A 25,188-nucleotide genomic window follows, 5' to 3' on the forward strand; every position below is an offset into this window, starting at 1 on the left:
CCTGCTGGTAATGGGCAATGCCCTTTCTAATCAAAATAAAGTTAAGCATTTGTAACAGCAACTTCATTATGGAAAATCCAATTTGTGATTGCAACATCTCTACTGAACCTATGAGTAGCTCTTTGTTGGTCCAACAGCAAAGCTGCATGTCTTTTCCATGATTAGTTTTCCAGGAAACTTACATGAACATGACCTTGCATGCAATGCTTATGATTCATATGCAAAAACTGGATTATGGTTATTATGGTTGTAAAAAGAATCGACATCTAAGTATTCTCAGACATGCAAACTCATGTAAAGAGAACAGAACCCAGAGATAATGTGTGGGGATACACACAAGACCCCATTCTTTTTCCCATAGTCACACACACACACACATCTGCATATAGTCATGTTTACACACTCTCATCCAGTCTGTATTAAAATAATGACATTATCTATCTGATCACCCTTTGTTTGAGAGTAACTTGAAATAGTACTCTTTAATATTTATTGTTCACTTACTTAATATGACACCATGAGGCAAAGACAGAAACTCAGATGACTTGGACATGAGTCAAACATCTATTCTGGCAGCAGCTCCAAGTATCTTTTCTTCCTGGCTCTAAAAAGGCTTCTTCTATTTGTCTTGTTGAATAATGCCAACCAAAACAAACTATGAGTTAATTTAGCGCCTTGGCAAATGCTTCCCTCTCTACCCCCACCTGTCAGATCTTGTCAGACTATATGTGACAAGGAGAAGGACAAGAAGAAAATGGACCATTCTCACAGATTTGGGTCGTGTCCAGAGGCTTATTTGTAAGCCTGCAGGGTGGGACAGGTAAGCTTCCACCTCAAAGGCAACTGCTCCCTCCCATGTAATTGCTCTTCATCAGATCAAGATGCATAACATTCCTTCAGACTGCTTCAAGTGACTACTGCCAAAAGACAGAGAAGGCTAACTGCCATCAAAGGGGACAATCTCAGATCTGGATCAGCAGTGGCTGATGGGATAGCGTTGTGTCATTAGCCTAGGTTTCAGAATACAACCTATTAATAAACAGCACATATAGTGAAAAAGCACACTGATGGACTTGAACCAGGCAAAACACAAGAGGAAAACGTAAGCCCAATGGGCCACAACATGTATTAAAGAGCCCTTACACAAAACAGAGTTATTCACCCTAATAAGTGATACTCTTATCAGAGCCAGCACTGTTCTAGCGAGTCAGAGGAAGGATGCATCCCCAGGCAAAGCAGAGATAAGGGCCTTTGATAGAATTAAGCCAACGTCAAACAGCCAATAGATGAGTTCTATGAAGATAAAGCAGCCAGGACTGACAGGTCTGATAATAGTCCAAATAAAGAGAAAGTGGAGATTAAGGGGTTCCTTTTCAGACAGTTAAGTGGACTGCCCAGAGGATACTCCAAAACATGGCTCATCTGTCACAGACGGGAGGAATGGATACCATCACTGACGCTTCGTATAGGGATAGATCGTATCTAGGAATGTACAGCGGCTGAGAGAGTTCAACGCACTGCGGCCGAAGAAAACACATGCAAATATACAATAAACAAGTAAAAAATAAAAGTTGAATTACATGCGCTACAACTGCACAAAACGTAACAAGGAAAAGCACCAAAAGCGAACGCACGGCAAGTAGCACAGAGGAGCTACATGCACAGCTTGTTGTTCAATGCTACATTGAACCATTATAAAAAAATTCCACCACCACTGATGAGTAACCAACTTCACAAACTCCAAAAGTCGTGTTCAGATTCATCTCTTCAGCTTTGTCTTTGCTACTTGCAGCATGTTTCTATATAAGGCTGATCCATCTAACAACAGCTCAAGATCCTCTATCAGTCTGCTCGGCCTGAATCTCAGAACCCATTGGCAAATGTTGAACAACGAAATAGCCTTTGTGTGCAACGGCCAATATTTGTACTTTGTGTCGCTTTCTTTACGTCAACACAACATTTTGGTTAATCTCTTTAAACAGCTATCTGCATGTGAATGAAGATAAAATAAAAATAACCGACAGCCAATTTGGTCAATTTGTTTTTGCTCTCCACATGGACTGTTTACCTGTGTGCAACTAATAACGGCGCGAACAGAAAGCCTCCAGCCCCAAAATCTTGTCCCATGCCCCAAAAAATTCAGCATATTCACATGTAGAATCCCTTTATTGAGATTATCGCGGCCTCAAACTCTGCTCACATAGTCCTGTTATGTGTCCTGCTGCCAGTCTGGCTCTCTACCAGTGATGCTGCTGATCACTGCCTGTCCCCTTCTCCAACTCAGAGCTCTAGTTCTACTGCGTGGTTCAAGTTTTAATGGCAGTTTGATTTTTTTCATTTCTTATGGCAGTAGCAATATTCAACTCCAATTATTCTGCCTTATTATTCTGGGTCTTACATGATATGTCCTTGTGTACTGTATTTTTTTCCGTACAATATAATATTCTGCAGCTGCTGTAGCACTTTGGCCCAAAACAAATTTCCCCTTGGGAATACTAAAGTGTATTTGATTGGAAAACGTCTATTCAAACCTAACAATTCCTGCAATTGAAAGAGTGTGAGAAAACGTACAAGAAAAGATATTAGGTAGATGGATAAATGGTTAGAATGGACAAAACGTTTAAATGGACAGTGTTGGGAAGGATACTTTGAAAACGTATTCCGTTACAGAATACATGCACAAAAATGTAATCTGTAACGTATTCCATTACATTAACTTATCTGAGTAACGTATTCTGAATACTTGGAATACTTCCGGTTTGTATTGCATTTTTTAAGTGTATGATTGCGGCGTTTTTATAGTCAGGGGAGCAGCAGCAGTTTAAACTCTCTCTCCACCGATGCTGCGGGCCGCTGGATGTCCGGCTCCCATCCACTCCCACCTCTGTGCCGGTCCCACCAGAGGCTGAAGGACCCCCCCCTGTGCCAAGGCTGCCTCGCGCCGTGCTACGATCGTTTCGGCGTCGAGTCTATTTTAGTTTGAGCTTGACGCGAGCGTATCGCTCCAGGAAACACACTGAAAAATGATTTTAAACGATATTGATGACATATTTTATATGATTTATAAGCATGCATCCCATAGTTTGTATTCCCCTTCTGTTGTCCTGGAGTTTTAAATTTACCAATTTGACCGATCACATTATTAAATGCCCCCCTCTGCCCCTCCATACAGACACACAAGCAGTCATAAAGATAAAAAGAGAGGGGGGGGGGGCGGAGAATACGTAATTTACCCTCCACACCCGACATTGAATGGAGCAAACAGCGGAGAAGTTCTTGAAGATGGATGACATTAAATTGGGACGCTGTTGCAGTTAATGTTGGAGCAAGAAGTGACTATATGCTTTTATACTACTGGGTCAACGGGTGATATTATTTTAGCGTCGCTTCAGCGTCCGGTGTGAACCCGGCGTGCCTCGCTGGCCTCCTGCAGAGCCATGACAGCAGAGCTCTGGGAGCGCAGGTCGGTCTTCTCTCATCAGGCGCAGGAAGGGCAGCTTGCGGATCAGCAGCTCCGTAGATTTCTGGTAGCGACGGAACTCTCTCAGAGCCTCGGTCCCGAGCCGGTCGCGGTGAGGCTTCTTCACGCCGCCGGGGTCCCGGGCGCTCATACGGCAGCCCTGGTCTCCAGCTGCTTCCTGGGGGCTTTGCCTCCGGTGGATTTACGAGACAGTGATTAAACTCGTGAAACAGAGAAGTACCGTCATGTAATCCACTGATTTCAACAATGTAACTGTATTCTGAATACCATCTATTTAATTTGTAACTGTAACGGAATACAGTTACTCATAATTTGTATTCTAAATACGTAACGCCGTTACATGTATTCCGTTACTCCCCAACACTGTAAATGGATTGGTAAAAGATGTGGAAATAATACTTAAGATTGTATAACAGTTGGCTAACAGAGTAAATCAATATTAGAAACAGCTCAATGTTACAGATAAACAGTTGAAATAAGTAGCTAAGGGGCGCCCCCCCCACTCTCTACCCACACTTCCCAAACAAGTTAGCTTAAAGCACTGGCTAGAACAGTTTGACATTGTGATGAATGAACTATTGTAAAGCTAATGAAGCAGTTAGCTAAACATAAAGCTGTTTAAATTTAGTTGGTCTAAAAGTGAATATTTATGGCTGTACTTTGGTTATGTATAAAAATTTAACTTTAAGCATTGAGATTCAGTGTATAATTAATCCGTATGGACATGTTAAAATAGTGCAGTTAAACAAGTCCTCATCTGAAATGGATTTGAGGTTTGCTGCAGCAGACAAATGTTGAGAACCACTGATTCAGAGAATGAGAGTGACCTGATGAATGTTTTTCAGTATGTGATGGAAAACAGTGTGTGGTTGTGTGTGCACTTGTGTGATTGGACTTTTTGAGGAACATGTTGAACGTCTTCAGAAACATGGATACGGTCGTATTATTATGAATAAGTTATAAATAACTAGGTTTCTCATGTTTCATGTAAATGTAAAGAGTCAAACCAAAGTTACCAATGTTCAGGGTAAAAAACTGAACATAGGGAGATACAAATATTTTTTTTGCCAGTTATCCTATTTCCCATTCAAACCCATCACAGTACATGCTTGCAGCAAGCTGTTAAAGTTATAATGTGTTTTATCCCGTGGTAAGATAAAAGCTAGGAAACTTTAATGCTCGGTTAGCTCACATCAACACATTAGGTATCAAAAGGGCAATCATGCCTTAGTTTGAGCCAATAACCTCGGTCCCTAAATAGCTGCTCTCTTTCCACAGTCAAAGCTGAAAGAGTGAATGAAAAAACAAATGATGAGGAGTTAATGCTGAGGCGGCAGAAACGGAGAGACAGTACCAGCACTCAGCTGTAACACAGTCTGGCACAACACTAACAAAGGAAATGAGCAAACCACACAGCAAATAACAGACTTTTATTCAACACTCTGGGCCCCCACCACTTACATCTGAGTGCCAACGCCAGTCACTTACAAATAAATGGATTTATGAGGAATATTACGCACAAATAACTACATTTGTCTAGACAGGACATTAGTTTGGATTTACTCTCACTGGCAGGATCAAGTTCAATTTTCTTATATATGTTTATTGGTATATGTCAAACATTTACAGCTTTCAAATTTGCACTTGGCATGGCAGGAATCAGTAAATAAACAAAATGTCTCACAGTGTGAAGCTACACGAATGAATTGGAATTTCAGGCCAGGAAAAACACAAATTATGGTTTCTACGAAATATAAATCAATTTCAAGAATTACACAATTTAGTATGTGAATTTCTACAGTTACTGTGTATAGCATGATGCATTAGCCCATTTATTAATACGTCATCTGTCAACATAGACGGATGGTAAGGTCATATATCACACTTATGACATACGCTTTAATCAAAAGCTGCTTTGAGTTTCCAATACGAACTTACTCATGTATTCAAGCAACAACTGATTTACATTGGACCAGAATTTCACTCTACATGGTCACATTTGTTTAAATCAGATACAATACAACTCGGTACAGTTTGGATTTTATTATTCTGCAGTCATTTTCTCTTTTCAATATGACACTAAAGTGGTAATAATGTAACGCAATACATTATGAATCCCTATTCTTCCATTGTGCTACAGATTTTATGATGTATAACAGTGTTACACAAAGTTGGACAGTCGGTCATAAAATATAATTTCTCCTAAAGACATCACTGAAGAAAAAACACAAAAATCATTTCCTCACTCAAACATCCTCATAATACTGAGAGCTCTGTACAGACAGATAGACAGACAGGAAAGACAAAACTGTTTTCACCCGTACAGGAATAAATATTGAATACAATCTGAGTCATTGAAAAACACATTCATTTGGAAACAAAACCACATATTACTTGATGGATGCAGAATATCTTCAGACTTTTATTTGAGCTGTTACCAACAGATCACATGAAGATTATTATTCAGCATAAACGGACAAACCTAATGAGAGTCTCACAACAACGGAATGACGAATGGGTCTTCACCCTGAATAAAGTGTTTTTGGTGTTTCCCTCCTCTCTACTACAGAAAACATTACAGATTTAATCTGTAAAACTGAAATCATAATACTCATTGGATTTCCACGAGCCACATTTCACAGGCGACAGTCACATAAGGCTGCAACTGAGTTTCCTACAATTGTGTTAGTCCTTTTTGAGTGGCTCTTCCATTTTCTTTTTCATCAGCTTAATTTTTAGCGTGTAATATTCCTCTTGCAGCTTGAGGACAGCCTCTTGTCTTCGCAGCACAGACATTTCCAAATCCATTCGTTCTTGCAAAGCTGTGCAGTGCACCGAAGTTGGAGAAGTAGAGCCAGGAGTATACGAGTGTTCTCCAGAGGCAGTAAAGATGGCCGCATGGGGAGTACTGAACTGTACTGCAAGGGATTTAGGAATATTTGTAAAAGCAGAAAACTTTTGCTCTGCTGGAGAAGTGGATGAATGTGGATAGGAGAGGAACTCGTGGTCGGTCAGTGAACGTTTGTTTGGGAAACCTTCATCACTTCTGTGGTCGTTTCCATTCTGATCACAGCTGAAATGGGGGAAAGACACAATTTTTCACATCTCCAACCATGTGCATAGTTACCTCCAATAAAATCTGCGTCTAGTGAATTTAAATCTTGTTTTAAAATAGGGTTTCCTTTAAGGGATGTTGGGAATTTGAAGAAGTATGGACTCTACTGAGTGCCATTCTAGGTTAAGGTTAAATTTGTCCAGATTCAAGATACAGTGACAAATTACCAGTAACTTTGGCAAAGTCTGAGCACTCGAGAGAAGCCACATATATAACAAATGTTTTACCTGTTTTGAGGAGTTTCCACAAAGTCTGACACTGAAGAGTCCTCTCGATCTTGCTGCAGCATATCTGAGAGGTTCATCACAGAAATCACGATTTGTGTCACAGTGCTGAATTCATCAAGGGACATGCCTTCATCTGTTGATAGAAAATGTATAAATTTAACATATAAATAGAGATTTAGAATTGCAAATGTTTTATATATTTGTTAACTCTTAAAAACCCTCTTGGCTTTTGTAGTCTCAGATTGCAGATATAACACTGGTATTATGAGTTCTAGCCACTGAAGGGCAGATTTCCATCACCTGTATCTGTTTGCCTTCCTTGTCGTTTGATCTCCTCCCTCGACTTTGCAAGCAGATTTTCCCACTTTTTGTTGCAGTCCGACACTGTTCGCTGAATCTGTGGGAAGGCGGTGTTGATGGATTGGGTGATTTCCTCCCAGGCTTGTCTCTTGTCTTGTACGGATATTCCAGTGCTGCACTTCCCTCTGATTATCTCCCTCCTCTCCTGCATTAACTGGGCGAGAAGGAGACACTCCTGGTCTGTCCAGTTAGGTCTTCTTTTCCTGCTGGTCATCCCCTCAAGAAGTTGTAGAGGCATTTTTATCTGAAAGAGACAGACAGAAATTCACACATATTGATTATATGATGGATTAAATACCATAAATTGCACATCCTTGCAGCACATTAATATCAATGAGAAATGTCAGCATGACTCTGTTGAACTGACCTGTTCAGCATGATCACCTGACTGCACAGAAAAAACTTACACTTGAGTCTCTTTCACCTTAAGTTATTATATTTAAGATATTTTTTGAAATAGGAACATTTTCGCAGCCTGGAGCTGAATCAAGACGAGGAGTCATTAGTTATCAGTCCAGGCTCTTGTAAGATGTGAATAATATGAAGCACGAACGAGGCTATTACGAATAAATCTTAATAAAACCTTAAGGTAAAACGTAAGGCTTTCTTCTCCGTCTCAGGGAAAAGTCCTGGTCGCAGGATGATGACGTGGTCTCCCGGTGACGTGTCAGATTGTTTACAGCTGCCCGGGACACCATGGCTGTGGATATAACTAGTCTGTTTAAAGCCAGTGTGAAGACAGTGAAAACCAGGAACAAGGCGATAGGAATCGGCCTCGACTCCACTAAAGATGAGATCTTCCGGCGGAGCAGGACAAAGAGCGGCTTCTCCCCGAAGGCCAAGGAAGTGGTGAGTGTTACTCCCGAGTTAGCTTCAGCTAGCAGCAGGGCTAGCCGCCTAGCACCGAGCCTGACTTCACAGATGATGACAGTTGGGATGTTTAAACACAAGTAACTGTCTTGTACAAAACAATGCTGAATTAAAATGTATAGTTTAGTGGTTTTAAACTGTGTCTGATGCACTCTGTGAGAGACAGACACTTGGCTGAAGAGGGATCTGACAGTTGACAGATTTATCTGCACACAACTCAAGACGTCACATCTGTCAAACCTGACCAAGACCGTCATCATCTGGTCCAGGTTTAACCGAAGTGAACAGATGTTTTTGATCATGTTCCAGCTGTTTTGTTTTTGATTTGATTTGTAATCTGGGCCAGTTTAAGAAGATGTCAAAACGTAATTAAACCTGATTTCACACTGTTATGGCCTCGGTAAGAGATTATTTCCATGAGTATGCTCAAGAAACGGTTTCACAGCTCTACACAGGAGAAATACTAACCTTATGGTCTTGTCCATGTTTACAGAGTTTCCACTAGGATAGTAACTCCTGCCAGGTCAACATATATAAAAAACTAAACTAAAAGTGACGTAGCAAATTTTGATTCCATTGTTAAAGAAGACAAATTGCAGCAATGAATAAAGCTCACTGTGCTTATCATGAACCAGTTTTGCAATTTAACAGAGGTTATTTTTATGCAATAAAATATTTCGTTTTTTGATGAGAGGGAAGCTCTTCCAGTGAGTACTGCTCTGCCTGAAAAACATCCTCAGGGAAACACTGGTTTAATTAAATATATCTAGAGCAATAAACCAGAAAATTATGATTTTACGAATAAATAAAGTAGCTTTATCAGGCTGGATCATTATGCCTGCTGCTAATACACTCTTCCTGTCTCTAACTCATCTTGCAGGGTGGCTCCTCAATCGGTAATTGAAAGTGCTTGAATTGATATAGTCAATGGAAATGGATGATTAGTTTATTTTCTTCATTGGTTCTAAATTGTACAGAAGAAGTTCTGAATTATTTAAGTTTTTTTTTTTTTTCTGGTTTTAAATCCTATCCAAATTTAAATTAAAGTTCTGGCATAATGTTAGCAAGAGACTATGTGTTGCTGTCTGTGTGTGTACGTAAGAGACCACAGTCCGCATTTTATTCTGCCATTTCAATCTGACGTCACTGAAACACAGTACACATAAGTGACTTTGTAGTTTTCACACATTCAAGCCTTTAAATAGTACTCTGTATGAGCAAAAAAATCTTAAGCTGCTTTCAGTACTGCCCTGAACTCCGGATAAGCTAATGAAGTGATGAGGGGGAGCTGTATGTAAGAACGCAAATGTTCGAGTCAGTGTTGCAGACATTCTCTGGAGTTCCTCCTGTCAGCCACCTAGTAAAAATTCATGTTAATGTCTGAATGAGCCCTTGTGAGTATACAGCAGGAAATTATCTAGAGGTAAGACGTGCCATACACGTAGGCAACACAGAAGTAGATGTCAACTTAGAAGGCAAGAAGACTCTAGTAGGACATTGATGCCAGTGCCAAACCAAAACACATGATCTCTGCAACAGAATTCATATGTTACGTCCGGCCCCCTGCATGCCCTCAACCCCTCACCTGAACACTTCAATGTTGTGTCTCTGGAGAATATCCTGCTTTGTCGTTACGTGTGAAAGGCATAATCCGGAGAAAGACTGGTCTTCTCTGTGTGGACATTTCCCGGAATTCATGTCTGAAAACAGCTTTAGTGGTATAACATTGATCCATGTCTCAAACTATGCCATGTAGAATTCTTTAATCTGAGGAAATTGGGCCTGGAAGTCCTAGAAATGTTCTTGAAGTTGATGTTTATGAAGGTGTGGGAACCCTGCAACGGTGGCATCAGGTTCTAAATCACATTTAGCAACAGGACCTCAGCCTGAATAATTATCATTTGGTCTTTTAGTAATTAACGTAATGTCTCGGTAGGTATTTCTGCATCTCTGGCACGTTTTACTGCTGTCTGACTGAAGGCTCCTTCAAATGGAGGAGCAGATCAACTGCTCTGCTTGAGATCTGACACCAACAGGTCTGGGTTTAAAAGTAATGCAGAAAATGAACCGATGTGATGGATGATGATATGATATCCTGCTCTAATTAAAAAAGTGGTTCACTATGAGATGTTCAACTTCAGGTTGTAATTACATTACAGCAAGGAAATACTGATCCCAGTGCCTCTTTTAAAAGAATTAACTATGCTTAACTAATCTTGATTTAATTGTAGGAAATATCACATAAGCTTAAATATATTGGTGAAAACAAGTTTAACGAGTTTAAACTCTTGTAATGGGACACTGAACTTAGAAACTTGGCAGGAAAGGAAACATTGGCATTAAATTAGCTCAGGAAGCATCTCAAATGTTATTCTTCCACTGAAGTACAGAGACATCATCAATGGTTGGCAGTTACCGTTGGCAACACAAAGGCTTCCCTCCATGTCATGAGTGTTGCTTATACAGCTAAGAGTCGTTGGCCTAACATGAATATCATGAACACAAACCTCTTCAAAGTCACCTTGAAGAACCACTTTACGTTTCCCTCCGAGAGTCAGGATGCTATGTTTTACCTGATGTCTCCAACAATCACTCTGAGGCAAACATGAGCCCAGTCTCAGCAGCTCTGCACAACCAGCTTTTTGTTATGTCCTGAAACATTGATATTAGAACTGGTGGTTTAATAAAAGCACTGTTGCTGAATCAAAAGAAACCAAAACCTATCCTGTGGTTCCCTGCCCTCTGCTCTCCTCCCCCCCGCCGCCGTCTCCATCGCACTGCAGATATCATCTCAAAAGGTCCTTGTGGAGCAGCTTTTGTAGAAATTGAAATTGCGAGTTTGGAATGTCCTGACTGCTTACAGTTATGTCGCGGTTTTCACCCACATCTCCCCCAGCTCAAGTATCCATTCTTCTCTCTTTACAGCCTGACATAGGCAGCGTTTTTTGTGCGAGTCCCCTCTTTACATGTATGATTCCATAAACACGCTGCAATAACATTTTCTTTCGGCTCTCGAGCAATTTCTTGGGGAAAGCCGATCTTCCCAAGAGCCAGTGATTAAAGGTGGAAGATCAAAACAAAGAAAATATTAAATTAGGTCCCCAGTAACAATGTTGACGGCCGGCACCTAATGCACAACAGATGTGAGTGCCCTGACATGCATAACTCTCCAAGTTCCCACTGAAGCTTCACAAATTTAGAAAGAAAACATCAAAGTTGACAAATACACAGTGGTCCAGTGAGGCTTTTTTCCACTCGAAAAACTGCGCCATGAGAAAGGAAATGTAGCTTCTTTCAAAGCAATGCAAAAAAAGGGCTTGATTGACTAATAAGAGGGCCAGTGTTTGCAGGGTGGGGTTTGGTCTGGGGAATCTTTTACCTCATAGGGGTCGGTTTGGGGCACTGGGATCTCCATTTCACCGCACCACCTCTTCTCTCTCCGTTGCATGCTGCCCTTTTCCATTTTAAATGAAGGGGGTCACTCTGAAATTGTTAAATTGTGTGTAGAAAATAGTACTGGGCTCCCAACTGTGCCTTTAGTGTTGGTCTTTCAAAATTGGCTCCCCCTCACAGTGTTTTCTTGTAAGCCATTAAAAGTTTCAATGTATTTTGTGCTGTTGGAAAAAGGCTTGTTCCCTATGACCATTAAGAAGATTGAACTAATATCCCTATTTATTCTCCAACCAACAGTTTACATATACAAACTGCTTTACTCAAAATTTCTGTTATTTTAAACATTTGGAATTTCAATAAAATCATGTTTTGGGCATACTCTATCGTACCGCATAATATCAGTCTATGAACATGACATTATTTTTCTCCAGTAAAACTGGGATGTGTTAAATTAATGATATGGATTTTTTTGCTTTGTGTCATTCAGATGGAACAGGGACATATTTTTAAATGTGTTGTATTTTATAGGTCATGGTGGAAAAGATGAAAAATTACATGTATATAACTTTTAGGGAAATTATGGGTCTAGAAACAAATTTGTCCTTTTCTCCTGAAATTTGTTTTATCAAGAATAAAAAGCCATAACTGGCTGTAAGTACTGTTACTCAAATTTGAATATTCACATATGTGTACAGTACACATCCAACAAATATTTAAGAGAATGGAAAACAATCATTCATGTATTCAATTATGAGTATAATACAACATTGTTGTCATGAGTCAACATGAGGTCTGACTAAAGTCTTATTAATTGGCAAACTGTATGAAAGTGTGTTATTTATTTCAAAGTCAGGCCTGAGTAGGAGAAGCTGTTGAATCTCTTCAGTGTATAAAGTTTCCTCTTTAATGTTTCAAGTCACAAACTATATTGGCACACAGGCAAATACATGCTCACATACAGCTGTCCAAACCGGCTCTATATTGAGTCGGCACTTTATCCATGGGGAAGTGATCTGCGGGGATCACCCTGAGATGAACATGCTGCTAAATGGTCTCTTTACCAGTTGGCCTAATCTCTGCACTGTTTTCCCACGAAAGCCAGGCAAATTGAATTTCGAGGCATCTGTTGTCAGGCCCAAGCACAATCTTGATGTTGTTTCGCTGCGTGCAAAAGTGTTTTTTTGTTGCATGATTCATGAAATTGAAAATAAAAGAGGAAAAAAGTGGTGAAACACAGATTTACAGATGTGTGTCAAACGCTAAATCACGAGATGGACACCAGATTCCCCCGCAGACTAAATAGTTTAAGGAGAAAAAAAAGTAACGTTGAACACAAAAGATGAAGACTCTATTTAAACATTAAAACATGAAGCAAGACTGCAGCAGCAGCTGTGGAAACTTTTTAAAGAATGTTGTATGGTTCTGTTGTTAGACAAATCTCAGTTATTGTGATTTACAATCGCTGAAATTCTACCAATGCAGATGACAGCAGGCTGCATACTTGACCCTGACACTCCAAAACACTGAGAGTCTGAACCATGAAACTACAACAGATGTGTACTCATCTAAAACAGATGACATCTCCTAAGGACACCAGGGTGCCTTTTTCTTATAGATTAGGATGTCCGTGCAAGAGAGCATTGAGTATTAATTATGTATTGTTATTTCACACTGATGTTGAATAGGTCAAGTGATGCTGTTGTTTGAGTAACTAACTAATAACAGCAAACATTACGTATTGTTTGGCTTCTCACTTCACTGTCAACCGTCATCTACAGTAGATCAAACACACTGCTTAAGGCAAAGGTCGACAGAGTTAGACGTTTGTTTACTGCCTCAGAGGCGCAAACTGTCCAGGTCCTCATTTTTTCGTGTTTTCTTCCTCAAGAGGTTGAGTCTGGCAAAATTCTCAGAGACAGTCATCCACTCAGCTGAGAAGTCTGTCGTTTGCACATGTACAAACTTTGATTATCGTTCTTCAAATTCTGTAAATGATTTGAAAAATTTAACAGAGTGCGTGCTCCGTGATTCAATCCAATTTGGAGTTAATAGAGAAACTGTTCTTTAAAACTGGTCTTTAAAACTTTCATAACAAATGTAGTATCTTTGATACATAGAAAAGAAATGTTTTCAAATTCATATACATTTCTGCTGTTTACTTGACATGATGTAATTTAGCGCATTTTACATTCCTCAACAAGTTATGGGATATATGGTCTCTGTGACCCATCCTGGTTTTACTTTTGGTTATTTTATTGAATCAATTCTAATATATAATGTTTTGATTCCTCTAAATATAAGCTTAAGACAATTCAAGTAATTTTTGCTGAGCATATATTATTATCATTAGTAGGAATATTTGATACTAGTTCGTATCCAGATCTGTCTATGTCTCACAGATCTGAAAAACAGATTCGATTTTTTTTTTATTGGTATCATGATCCCATGATTTTTTTCTGAAAAACTAAGACAATGCTAAAAACACACTGGTCAAATTACTAGAAAGAAATCAAAACCAGTTGTCAGAAGAAACACTGGAAAACCTTTCAGAAACACCTTCCCAAATTCAATCCGAGGAGAGTGTGTTATTTTGGATTTTACACTTTAGAGTTGGAAGTGAGGCTTGATATGTGTTAGGCTGTCAGGATGAATCAATTATTGTATCATGCAGGCACCTCGAACTCCGCTTTCAGTAAACACAAGAAGAAAGGTAACGATGATTATGAAACATGTTCAGATTATTCAGAAATACAATATTTTTGCAGTATTACATAATCAGGTTCCTTTTAAAGAGAATTTGCTCTATAGAATATATAACATGGACCAGAGGATACTTGCAAATGATTACTTAAATTCATTCAACAAGTTGTTAATTTTTCTAAATATCTGCAATAATCTATCTGGTGCTGACCCATCACTAGTTGTGAATTCTTCCCTTCACACAGACAACATTGCCTTTGTGCTTGTTTATTTCTTCTGTTCTCTGTGATGCCCAGATTTTTTTTATAGATAAGTGTGACACAGACAATAATGTGTTTGACACTGAAATGTGATGTGGTTGCTTCAAAATGCACATTAGTATTTTTTATTTAAATCGCCCGAAACAGATGACAAGCCCCTTCTCCGTGGTGATGTCACCAAGACAATACAACTCACTGAGCCTCAGCAGCATCATTCACACTGCACACAACACAACAATAATTTTTTATCGATGCATGAACCTACCTGCATGATCAAAACTGAATACTAAGACTGATGTGTATAACAGCTGCTTATACAGTTTTTACTCTAAATGACTAATCAAGTAAAAATCAGATACACGTTATAAACGTATCAAAAAAGGTCAATGATTCAGTTCAGGGATAATCTTAAAAGCATTTGTTTGCTGGTGCTTTTTGTTTATAGAGCTGAGTGAAGCTCTCGAACTGCGAATAGACACGAGAAGACAAAACTGAGCCCATTAGAGAGTCAGACATAAACATGATAATAAAATCAACATGCGGCGCAGTCTTCTCCACTGAAACACCCTTTATGTATCAGGCCCACATACCTAAACACAACATAGCATGGCGTCAGTGTGGATCGCCCTCGGTCAGGACACACAGGGACTTAAACACAAGCAGGGCAGCCATCACCAAATTCTGTCAGTTACCTGGATTTAGCAAAACAAAGAGCCATCCAAGCTCTTTAGAAATCTGCAAGCTAAGCCTTTTCTCTTTTCTTCCTCATAATAATCCCCCCTGATGGTTTGTTTGGGCTCAGTCGGGGCTGGAGGGAAGCAGGGGGAAGGAGAAAGTGAGGAGGTAAAGTGGGGGTCTTTGATGATGACGAGATTAGATGTAGCCCGGCAGACTGTCTCCTCCTGCCTTCGCTACGAGCTCTGCCTCACACACACACACACACACTTACACACACACATACACACACCTATGTCGTCTTTGTGCACACACTCGCATATACCTACACACACACGGCAGTGAGCCGTATGCACAAGGCCACCCTCTTCCTCATTGTTGAGGAATTACTTGCTCTTTAGGGTCTTAAGTTACAAGAGCAATTGATCCCTCTGACCCCCTGCAAACCCTTGAGGTTGTGCTGGGAATCTGAGCCCCAATGTATACACACAGGAGACAGCTCAACCCCCAGAGCAGCACTCTTGACGCTCCCTGGCACCCCCACATCACACAGACAAACATACACATGAACACACTGGGTTGAGCTCTAAACCAGCGTGTTCTAATGCTGTGGATTTAGCTCTGCCTGCTGGTCAAAAAGGTGTAGTACCGTAAACACAGTTATTCAGATAAATACACTAGCTTGTACACAAATAAAAGACTGGAGCCAAGTGCTAATTGCAAGCAGAAAATATTATTTATCGTGTTTCACTTTGTGGCAGGTCATGGACAGTCCAGAAAAAAGGGAAAAAAACATCGCAGTTTTCTTGGTTTATAAATAACGATTTAATGCTTGAGAATTGGGAGTTGAAGAACTTACAACATCACGTATATCCCATACTGCATTTTTAACATTTAAAGACCTGTCAGCAAATTAAAAAAATCTCTTTATATAAAAGAGTTGTTTTTTTGTTTTCGTCTGATCTAGTGTAAATCCTAAAAATATCCAGATTATTATCATAGGAAACTAAAAGGATAAAAATATATAAAAATATACAATAATTGCTTACTTAAAATTGTTACAAAAAAAACTTGTATTTCTATTGTGATAATAGTTTCTGATGGGATCTCCTGCTGTCTTCACACATCGGATTCTCCTGGATTTCTATGGACTTTTTTTTGGAGGCCAGACATTAGAAAGAAGTCATTAGAAACTGTGGAGCGTGTCACTCGGACAGTTTCGTTCACATGCAACCCCGACGGAGGAAACACGGAGGAGCTGCAGAGTCGGTGCATGTCTGAATTCAGTTAAAATGCATATTTGCATTCTGCAAGATTACCCATTCTTTCCAACCCAAGTACATTTTAAAAAACAAGTTATCCATTGGATATACAATAAGTGTCGACTCAAAGGAGCTCAATCAAAGTTCTCTAATTCACTGAGACACTACATAACGTTCAATGTTTGGAAAGACTTGAACCATAAGAAAGGTTCTGTTCTCCCCTGAACCCCCCTCGCTAAGCTCAATTGCTCTGAACAACAATTAACTCTTGACCTCTAATAATTGTATTATTACAAGGGTCGGCTTGCCTGAGCTTGTGCCCCACAGCAGTGTCTTACGCCACTGAGGTTCCTTCCAAAGCAGAGAAGGGAGAGCTTGGTTTCGAACAAATTGCCCTGCTCTGTTTATCTTGACATCTTCGCTCTGCATAGAAGAAATAGTCATTTTTTTCAACCGTCAGCTCGAATAAAACAGCGCCTCAGGTCACCGTGACGCTGGGAGTGAATGTTTAGAGACATTATTAGACGGCTGGTGCCAGGTTGCTCCTCACAGCCAGGGCAATTTGATAATTGAGGTTGTTAGAGTGAAAAGGCTGAAGGCCGAAGACAGCGTCATTATGCTATCAAAATAATCTCCCACGCTCTGAGGTCGCTGTCACAGTCAAACTCATTGTGTCATTCCTCAGTCTCGGGCTTGTCTCCGTCCTGTCCTCTTCTGGATCTCACAGAGCCGGCTGTGTTCACACCCACGCGTTCTCTGCCAGCACCGCTCTGTGGACAGGGAAGCAATTTGTTCTTTTTTAATATTTGACCAAATTACAGGAGCAAATATTGGATTGAAGCACGTTTCCTCTGGTTTTCCTGTGCACATATACACTTGGACATTTTCTCAGTGATAAATAGAAGCAAATCGTGAATTTAAAGCTTATTAGAGATCGCTCTGTCAGTGGTCTGTATGCACTTGTTCTTATGAGAGCTGTTTGAAGAGGAAATTGCGGGTTTGATTTCTGTATGTCACAGACTTGATCAATTGTAAAAGTAAATATTGAGAATTCACAGATAGACAGACAGTAGTCGCCTGTCGTCCAATAAATACAAATTTCTACATTTACTCTGGCTCTGTCTAAATGTAGTTTGTAGAAAATGGTTTCCTGGTACATGTCTAAAAACTCTTTTTTAAGCTGTGTTTACAGGGTTAACATATTTGAAGGAGCAACCGAAACATCACAGTTAAATAGAACTGTTGACATGAAGGTAATGAAGTCAACTAATGCTTTTATCAATTTATCTTGGCAGATTGCGAACATCACCAAGCTCAAAGACTTTCTGCTGCAACACAGGAAAGACTATGTGAGCGCTGGAAGGTAAGCATTTCCAAAAAGTCACTGTCATCCACCACAATCCACAACGTCAGTAGGAAAACCTGCCCAGGCTGCAGAGAAAGGGACAAGCACTTTGAGGTCAGGGTTATGATGGGACTTTTAGTGTGTGTGTGTGTGTGTGTGTGTGTGTGTGTGTGTGTGTGTGTGTGTGTGTGTGTGTGTGTGTGTGTGTGTGTGTGTGTGTGTGTGTGTGTGTGTGTGTGTGTGTGTGTGTGTGTGTGTGTGTGTGTGTGTGTGTGTGTGTGTGTGTGTGTGTGTGTGTGTGTGTGTGTGTGTGTGTGTGTGTGTGTGCGCTGCAGGGCCTTGCTACTGGCACGAGGTCAGCAGCGAGCAGGGTGGTCTGTAGCGGCAGGCTCCAGTCTAATTGTCTGGAATAATTGAGCTGCAACCAAGTGGAGAACAAATCCCGCCCTGGGACTAATCCAGGCTTTCCTCTCTCCAAGGCCCTTTCTGTGTTCTGTAGGTGTGGGTGTGTGTGGAGGAGCCCATGTTTAGTTAGGCCTGTTGATAAAGTCTCTACAGAACACATTAACCCAACATTAGAGATGCTGAGGGGCGGAGTTGAGACGTATTTAGTCCTGGGAAAATCCATCAAGATGCCGTCACTGGTGTGTGGACAAGCCTGGTCTACTTTCAGCATCATCGCGGCTGCTCTGTTCCTGTCTTCTAGTTTTCTTATCATCATCCATTTTCCTCTACATCGTTTGACTTTGCCAGACAGAATAATGGCCACAATTTTAGTCCAAGCATGAATAAATAATGGGTAATTATAGTAAAAGCCTAACTGATGATAACTCTAAAATAGATGGGGGCAACACATATTCCCAGAGTCCAAGTTAACGTCTTCAGATAGATTGTTCTCTGCAAACAAAAGACGAAATATATCAAGACATGAACCTGTGAAAAACAGCAAACGTTCACACTCAAGAAGCTGGCCCAAGAAAATGTTTAGCATTTTGCTTGAAAAATTATTATAAAAACAGTTCAATATGAAACTAGAGGAGCCCTCAGAGAGCATGTACCTCTGTCTAGCCTATCATCCTATTTCAACATGTTAAGTTGGGAAAAAATCTTGGATCCGGCTGTTTATCTGGATTGGTTCCAAATTTGAATGGCTCCCTCCTTGAGTCATGCTCCACCCCTGCACAAAATGTAATTTAAACAGTTGTGTATTTTTTTTGTAATTCTGCTTACAAACAAACAAAAAAACATAATAAATTGTTGGTTACCTGCTGATTGGCTTATTATTTCAGCTCTAGTTAAACATTATCCCTTTAGGTGTTTGCATGAACAGTGATACCTTACGCAAGAAATACTTAACCCAGTCACACTTATTCAAAATGAAGTCTAACCAACTGAAACCAGCTTTGCACCAGAGGAGCATCACAGCTTCTCAGTGCCCTGTTCGTACTTGTTGTGTCTTAGAAGTCCACCAGAGGGAAACATTCAGTCTCAGCTGCACACTGAGGCCAGACTACAACCTGCATCTGAGTTATAGTCATGCACTTTCTTATGTTGAGTTCACATGCTCTCTCTTTGTGATTGAGCTACATACAGTGCTACATTGCTTTAGGGAGATTTGTTAAGTTTTCTATTAATCGTTCAGCTTTCGATACTTGCATACAAAGTATTTAAAGCCACTGTGATTTCGTTCTACAGTCTCATCTCATCAGATCTGACCCGCATGACGGACAATGAACGAGATCAGATCGACCAGGACGCTCAGATCTACATGAGAACCTGCTCGGAAGCCATCAGGCTGCTACGCAATGACGGTGTGCAGCCAATCAACTAGCTTTACAATATTATATGAAACATAGAATATGTTCATATTATTAATTTAACTCAGCATTCATCTGTGTTGAATTACATCAAGAGAACTAGTAAGTGAATGAAGTTGTTTCTTGTTGATATAGCGGAGAAGAAGGTGACATCAGCCCAGATTAAAGAGCACAGAGGAGCAGTACTGGACCTCATTGTAATGTATCTGAGAGGTGAGTTCATGCAGCTCATTACAATTTAGTGCAGTCCTCTGTCGATGCATCAAAATAGTCCCGATAGAACCTGGTATATGACAAGTCTACAACTACTTTGCACTTGTCCATTTGTGTATCATAAAGAACATTAACATTTTACGCAAAGAGATGATGGTTGCTGTGTTATCACTATTGTGCACATCTCTTCTGTCTCTAAGGAGTGTGTAAGCTGTACTCTGAGCAGAGGGCAATCAGAGTCAAGAGGATGGTGGACAAGAAGAGATTGTGAGTATTTGCTACTATCAAAATCTATGCATACCTCATTCACACAATTCATTATTTTAACTTTGAAAATTTAATTTTAGGACTATAGTGACCTTAAAAGCCAATTATTCGTCTTGATTCACATGGTTTCAGGTCCAGACTGGCACCAGAACACCACAGTCGGGTGGAGAAACCGAGAGAGGTGGAGCCCACGGAGGAGAAAACTGTCAAGGAAGAAAGTACTGGTAAGACAGGGAGTCAGCTGAAACACTGTATTTCTGGTACAAGAAGCCCTGTTACTACATTTTGTTTGGGTATGCTTATATTTTTCACTGGTTTAGTATTTGGTGTATTTAGTTTACTTTATTTGCCCCTGAAAGTTATTTTATACCTGTGTTCTGTGCAGGTCAAAGAAAAACGCTCTTTTTAAAAAACTGATTATAGAAAGAATTTTTGTGAATCAGTTTGTACTGCAGCTAAGATTAGCAGCCAACTTGGATCTTATCTACACCAGCTCCTAAATTGTGTTAAATGGTTCCACTTCATTAGTTTCATATTCACAGCCATCTGAAGACCAGCAGGACAGATGTGTGTGTGTTTCATCTGCACACTGTAATTATAAAGTGTTGTGTCACTTCACATGATGATCCATTGTTGGGACTCTGATCAAATCACATCCAATAACTAATTCTACAGGTTTTATGTCATCCAAACCATCAGGATTTGACCCCCCCCCCCAAAGAAATGTATTTATTATTTGAGCTCTTAGGTTGACTGCGATAAATATAAAGTGACTACATCTAAACAAAACCTTCTAAATAACCAGCTTTGAGCTAAATGTTCCCTTTGAGCTAGCGATTACATGCGTGACTCAAATAAACCCAGTGTACTAAGGAAACGTTTGGAGTTTTTGTTACTACATGAAGTTTTTTCACTCGTTTGTCTTCCTGTAGAGAAGAGTGTGTCAGAGGTCCTGGACAACACAGTGGAACACCTGTGGGAGGAGGGCCGAGTGGAGGACGAGCTCTCTCCCGAGGAGATCCAGATGGTACAGCGCCTCAGATGTCATAATTCATTATTTATGTTATACAGTGTAGATAGATCCATACGATTCAGGTGTTGAGGAATGGAAAGCTATTATTAGATGACATCTAAATGCAGAGGGACTCATTCAGAGAAACACATTTAGTGCATTACTGAGGAGGAAAATTACATTAATAGAGGTCCAGATAAATGACTAACTTAGTTTTGTAGGTGTTTGTCATCATAGAAATAGAACACAATCAACTAAATTGCCTTTTTGTTAGACACACCCTAAAATGTTCAGATATCCGATGTTCCTGTTGTACTTCATTAAAATCTGACATTTACATAAGCGTCGCTGACGGTAAAATGTGAGCTGTGTATTTCTGTCTAGTTTGAGCAGGAAAACCAGAGGCTGGTGAGTGAGATGAGCAACCTGGTGGATGAAGTGAGGTGAGACTCCCTCCGCAAATATGTTCCCGTTCATTTTTAATAAGTTTGTTGTGACCCGTGTTCAGGGCAGGTCAGGGATTTCACTCTGTTCTGTGAACGTTAAATCATTTATTAGGATCTAACTGCTGTGATCCAGAGACACTTAAGTGTGGCTGTTACACATCCTCACATCCCTCCCACTAAATTACATGCCCCAAGTGAATGAAAGGCCAGGTGAGCAAGACAACACTTATTTGAAACACCAGATGTCGATCCAGACAGGATTAAAATGAACCAAGGACATAGGTGTTTGCAGATGGAATTATTGCTATGGCAGCCAGAGAAAATCACTGACATGTTTGTTCCAGATGGCAAAATTCCTTATGTCCTGAGTTGAAAATTACCAGACCTGCCCCAGTAATATTGATGTCATCTGGGGGGGGTTTAAAACTGCTAGGCACACTGTTGTCATGGGATGTTTCATGCTTTTTTTTTTTTTTCAAATGTGTTTATTGGATTTTTTTTTTTCCTTTCAAGGAAGAGCAAGTTACAAATACAGTAAACATAAGAAACAATCACCCACACAAAATAATACAAATAAAAATGAAATAAAATAAAATGAAAAAAAAATACAAAAAAATAAAAAATAAAAATAAATTATTTAAAATGACACACAGAACTAGATGGCACACTCATTGGTACATTGGCATGAGGTATTTAGACAGTGGGTTGCCCAGTGGTTGTACAGGGGTAATGACTATACGTTCACTTTAGAGCCCTAAGAAATTGAGGGCCCTTAACAAAGTCCAAGAAGGAAGAACACATTTCTTCAAACTGTGCATATTTTCCTGTCAGTGAATATGATATTTTTTCCATGGCTATAACTTGTACAATGTCCTGTAGCCAGCCTTTCGTGGTCGGCCTCTGTATAGATTAACAACATTTTGCAATAGTTCGTCTGGCTTGTAGTAGGCATAGGGTAACCATCTTTCTGTTAGCTCTGCAGAGATTAATGTCCTTTGGTATGAGTCCCAAAACGCACATTCTTGGGCACATAGGAAGAGTCACCTCTGATGTATTTGAGAGTGTCTCAACAACCTCACTCCAAAACTTGTGTACTTTTGGACAGGACCATAAACAATGGAAAAGGGTCCCTTTATGTGTTTCACATTTAATACATACATCAGGAATATTATCATTGAAACGATTCAACAGCTCTGGAGTGATATACAGCCTCATGGACCATTTATACTGTAACAATCTGAAACCTGAGTTAGATGTTTGTGTTTGTGATTGGTAACAAATATATTGCCATTCCGACCTTGTTATCTCCTCCCCTATGTCTGCGCACCAAGCAAATCTCTTGTCCTCTGATGACTCTGTTGACAAAATCTTATAAAAGATGGAAATAAGACTTCTCTGGTGAGGGCTTACCATAATTTTTTCTACTGCTGAGAGGTCAGGTATTGAGAGCTTTTTTTGGGTCTTATAGATGAAGTCTCTGATTTGTAGGTATTTGAAGAAATGATTAGCTGGTATGTCAAATTGTTTTTTGATGTCTTCAAATGGCATGAGAACATCATCCTGAAAGAGATCTGCTATTTGGCCAATACCGACCATAGTTTAAATCCCTTGTCTTTTGCCCCTGGATGAAAATTGTTGTTTCCCCAAACGGGTGTGAACTGTGATAGCTTAAGGGGAACCTTTAGGTATCTATGAACTTCATGCCAAACACGAGTGGAGTTGGAAACAAATGGGTTACCTGTGATTTTCTTTAGTTTATTAGGTTTATCTGAGTATAGATACATACGAAGAGGTATGTTGGCTGAAGTTTCTCTTTCCATGGTCACCCATGAGGGGGATGGACTGGATCTGAGAATGTTTCATGCTTCATTTTTTGTGTGCATCAGGCAAATCGAGGGGAAGGTGGTGGAGATCTCTCGACTTCAGGAGATCTTCGCTGAGAAAGTGCTGCACCAAGTGAGCTGACTACCTTTCGGTTCATTAACATGTTTTTTTTTAGAATAAGTTTCACATAAACCGTTCTCACTCTCCATGATAGGAATCAGAGATTGGCAACATTCATCAGCTGGTTGTGGGAGCTACAGAGAACGTGAAAGAAGGCAATGAAGACATACGAGAGGTAACACTCACTAGATTAAAAACATGAATTTATGAGTACTATTCATAAACATATTGTCCTCCTTTGGTTGGTTTCTATACATCTGATCTGTAAAATGTCTTATTAAAATGTATACTGTTCTTCTGTATTCCTCCTTCAATCCCAAGGCAATCAAAAACAACGCTGGCTTCCGGGTATGGATCCTCTTCTTCCTCGTCATGTGCTCTTTCTCACTCCTCTTTCTGGACTGGTATGACAGCTAACACAGCTGCCAGCATGGACTCTGTGGATATGCTGGGAAACTGCCTGGCTCTGGCACATACTGGTGATCTCATTAACAAGTGATGACAACACTCAGACTGAATGTTCGGTTTCCCCAGATGAAGATTGTGCAGTCAAGTGGAGACGACAGTTTGCTCTTCCCTGATCTGAAGTATCAGTTTATCTTTGTCCAGTGCTAAAAGGAAGCAGTGTTAATGTGTTTGAAAGCACTTCTGTGAAGGCAAGCTTTGTAGGGAGCACTGAATCCACTATCATTATTTGTATGATTGGATGTTCTGTCTTTGTCTGCCTCTTAAGAATGAAAATGGTTTGATTGGCTGCTCCTGCTTTAATCTAACTGACTGAAAAACAAGTGCACTAAAGGATACTGTTTAGACTTGTGTCTCCTCATGTGTCATGTCTTTAAATAGATCATGAATATGTTTTCTGTGACACTAATGTATACATCACTGTCAAACCACTGACAATGTTTTGCCTTTATTTGAAACATCTGACAGCACAACTGTACTGACACACACTCACATTCAAGTTAAACTGAGCAATATTCTTAATTAAATTCTGTCTCTCTTAACCTCAGGACATCATTTTATGAGTTAATACATTTCAAATTTATGTCAAGCCTTCAGATAACATCAAGATGAGCAGCAACCAGTCACGGCCTGTCTTAGCCAAAGAGAAGAGGCCGTTCGACATGTTTGAGTCATGCAGCTCCTTGATAATTTCTGCTTAGCTGTTTATTCGGTTTAACCTATATTCGTAGAAAGTGCTTAGAAATGCCTCAATGATCATAACTCAAGAGAACATGAGCTGTGTGAGAGCATCGGTGTTGATGACAAAATGTATTCTTGAAACAGTTGAAGAAAATTCTCTTTTACTCACATGGATTCCACTTGAACATTGGTGTGAAATGTGGGCACTTTTATTTCAGTTTTTCAATTTAACATTTTTATGTAGCAAATGCACTTCAATGGTAATCATTACATTGTTTGAAAAAAGTACAGAATCTGTGACAGTTTTAGTCAAATGACAAATACAGGGGGAAAAGCAACAGGACAAGCAACTACTGTCGGATTGTTCCACTACATCAACCTAAGTCTAGTGTCTGTGATGGCTACCACCACCCATCAACGGTGACATGAATCAATGCGAAGCATTGCACAATACAGTGTCTTATCTAGCAATGCAAAAACATTCAATAGAGTAGCATAAAATGTATGCTATGAAAATTAACCTTTAAATAATGTGTAGCCTGCAGCAAAGAAAAGCACATGGTGATCACAAACAGTTCAGATGAACGGAGACAATCATTGACGCTGGTTAAAAAGACAATGCTCCAAATACTATAAACTCCTTAACAGCACTATA

General features: G+C 39.9%; 2 protein-coding genes across 2 annotated transcripts; one reads left to right on the forward strand and one right to left on the reverse strand.

Annotated features, from left to right (window-relative positions):
* Window positions 1–4,926: 4,926 nt before the first annotated feature.
* On the reverse strand, window positions 4,927–7,808 carry LOC133000383 (myb-related transcription factor, partner of profilin-like). The gene is made up of 4 exons (XM_061070305.1): window positions 7,551–7,808; window positions 7,124–7,427; window positions 6,824–6,956; window positions 4,927–6,554 (listed from the first exon to the last, which is right to left on the reverse strand). The coding sequence occupies exons 2-4, from the start codon at window positions 7,419–7,421 to the stop codon at window positions 6,167–6,169; spliced, it is 819 nt and encodes a 272-aa protein (XP_060926288.1). The 5' UTR covers window positions 7,422–7,427; window positions 7,551–7,808; the 3' UTR covers window positions 4,927–6,166.
* A 38-nt stretch (window positions 7,809–7,846) lies between these two features.
* stx18 (syntaxin 18) lies at window positions 7,847–24,394 on the forward strand. The gene is made up of 11 exons (XM_061070306.1): window positions 7,847–8,032; window positions 17,639–17,706; window positions 19,384–19,499; window positions 19,641–19,718; window positions 19,919–19,985; window positions 20,118–20,209; window positions 20,918–21,012; window positions 21,382–21,440; window positions 23,330–23,399; window positions 23,482–23,562; window positions 23,709–24,394. Exons 1-11 carry the CDS (start codon window positions 7,880–7,882, stop codon window positions 23,802–23,804), a joined length of 975 nt encoding a protein of 324 aa, XP_060926289.1. The 5' UTR covers window positions 7,847–7,879; the 3' UTR covers window positions 23,805–24,394.
* The last annotated feature ends 794 nt before the right edge of the window (window positions 24,395–25,188 follow it).

Source organism: Limanda limanda, chromosome 4 (assembly GCF_963576545.1).
Source record: "Limanda limanda chromosome 4, fLimLim1.1, whole genome shotgun sequence".
Lineage (NCBI taxonomy): Eukaryota > Metazoa > Chordata > Actinopteri > Pleuronectiformes > Pleuronectidae > Limanda > Limanda limanda.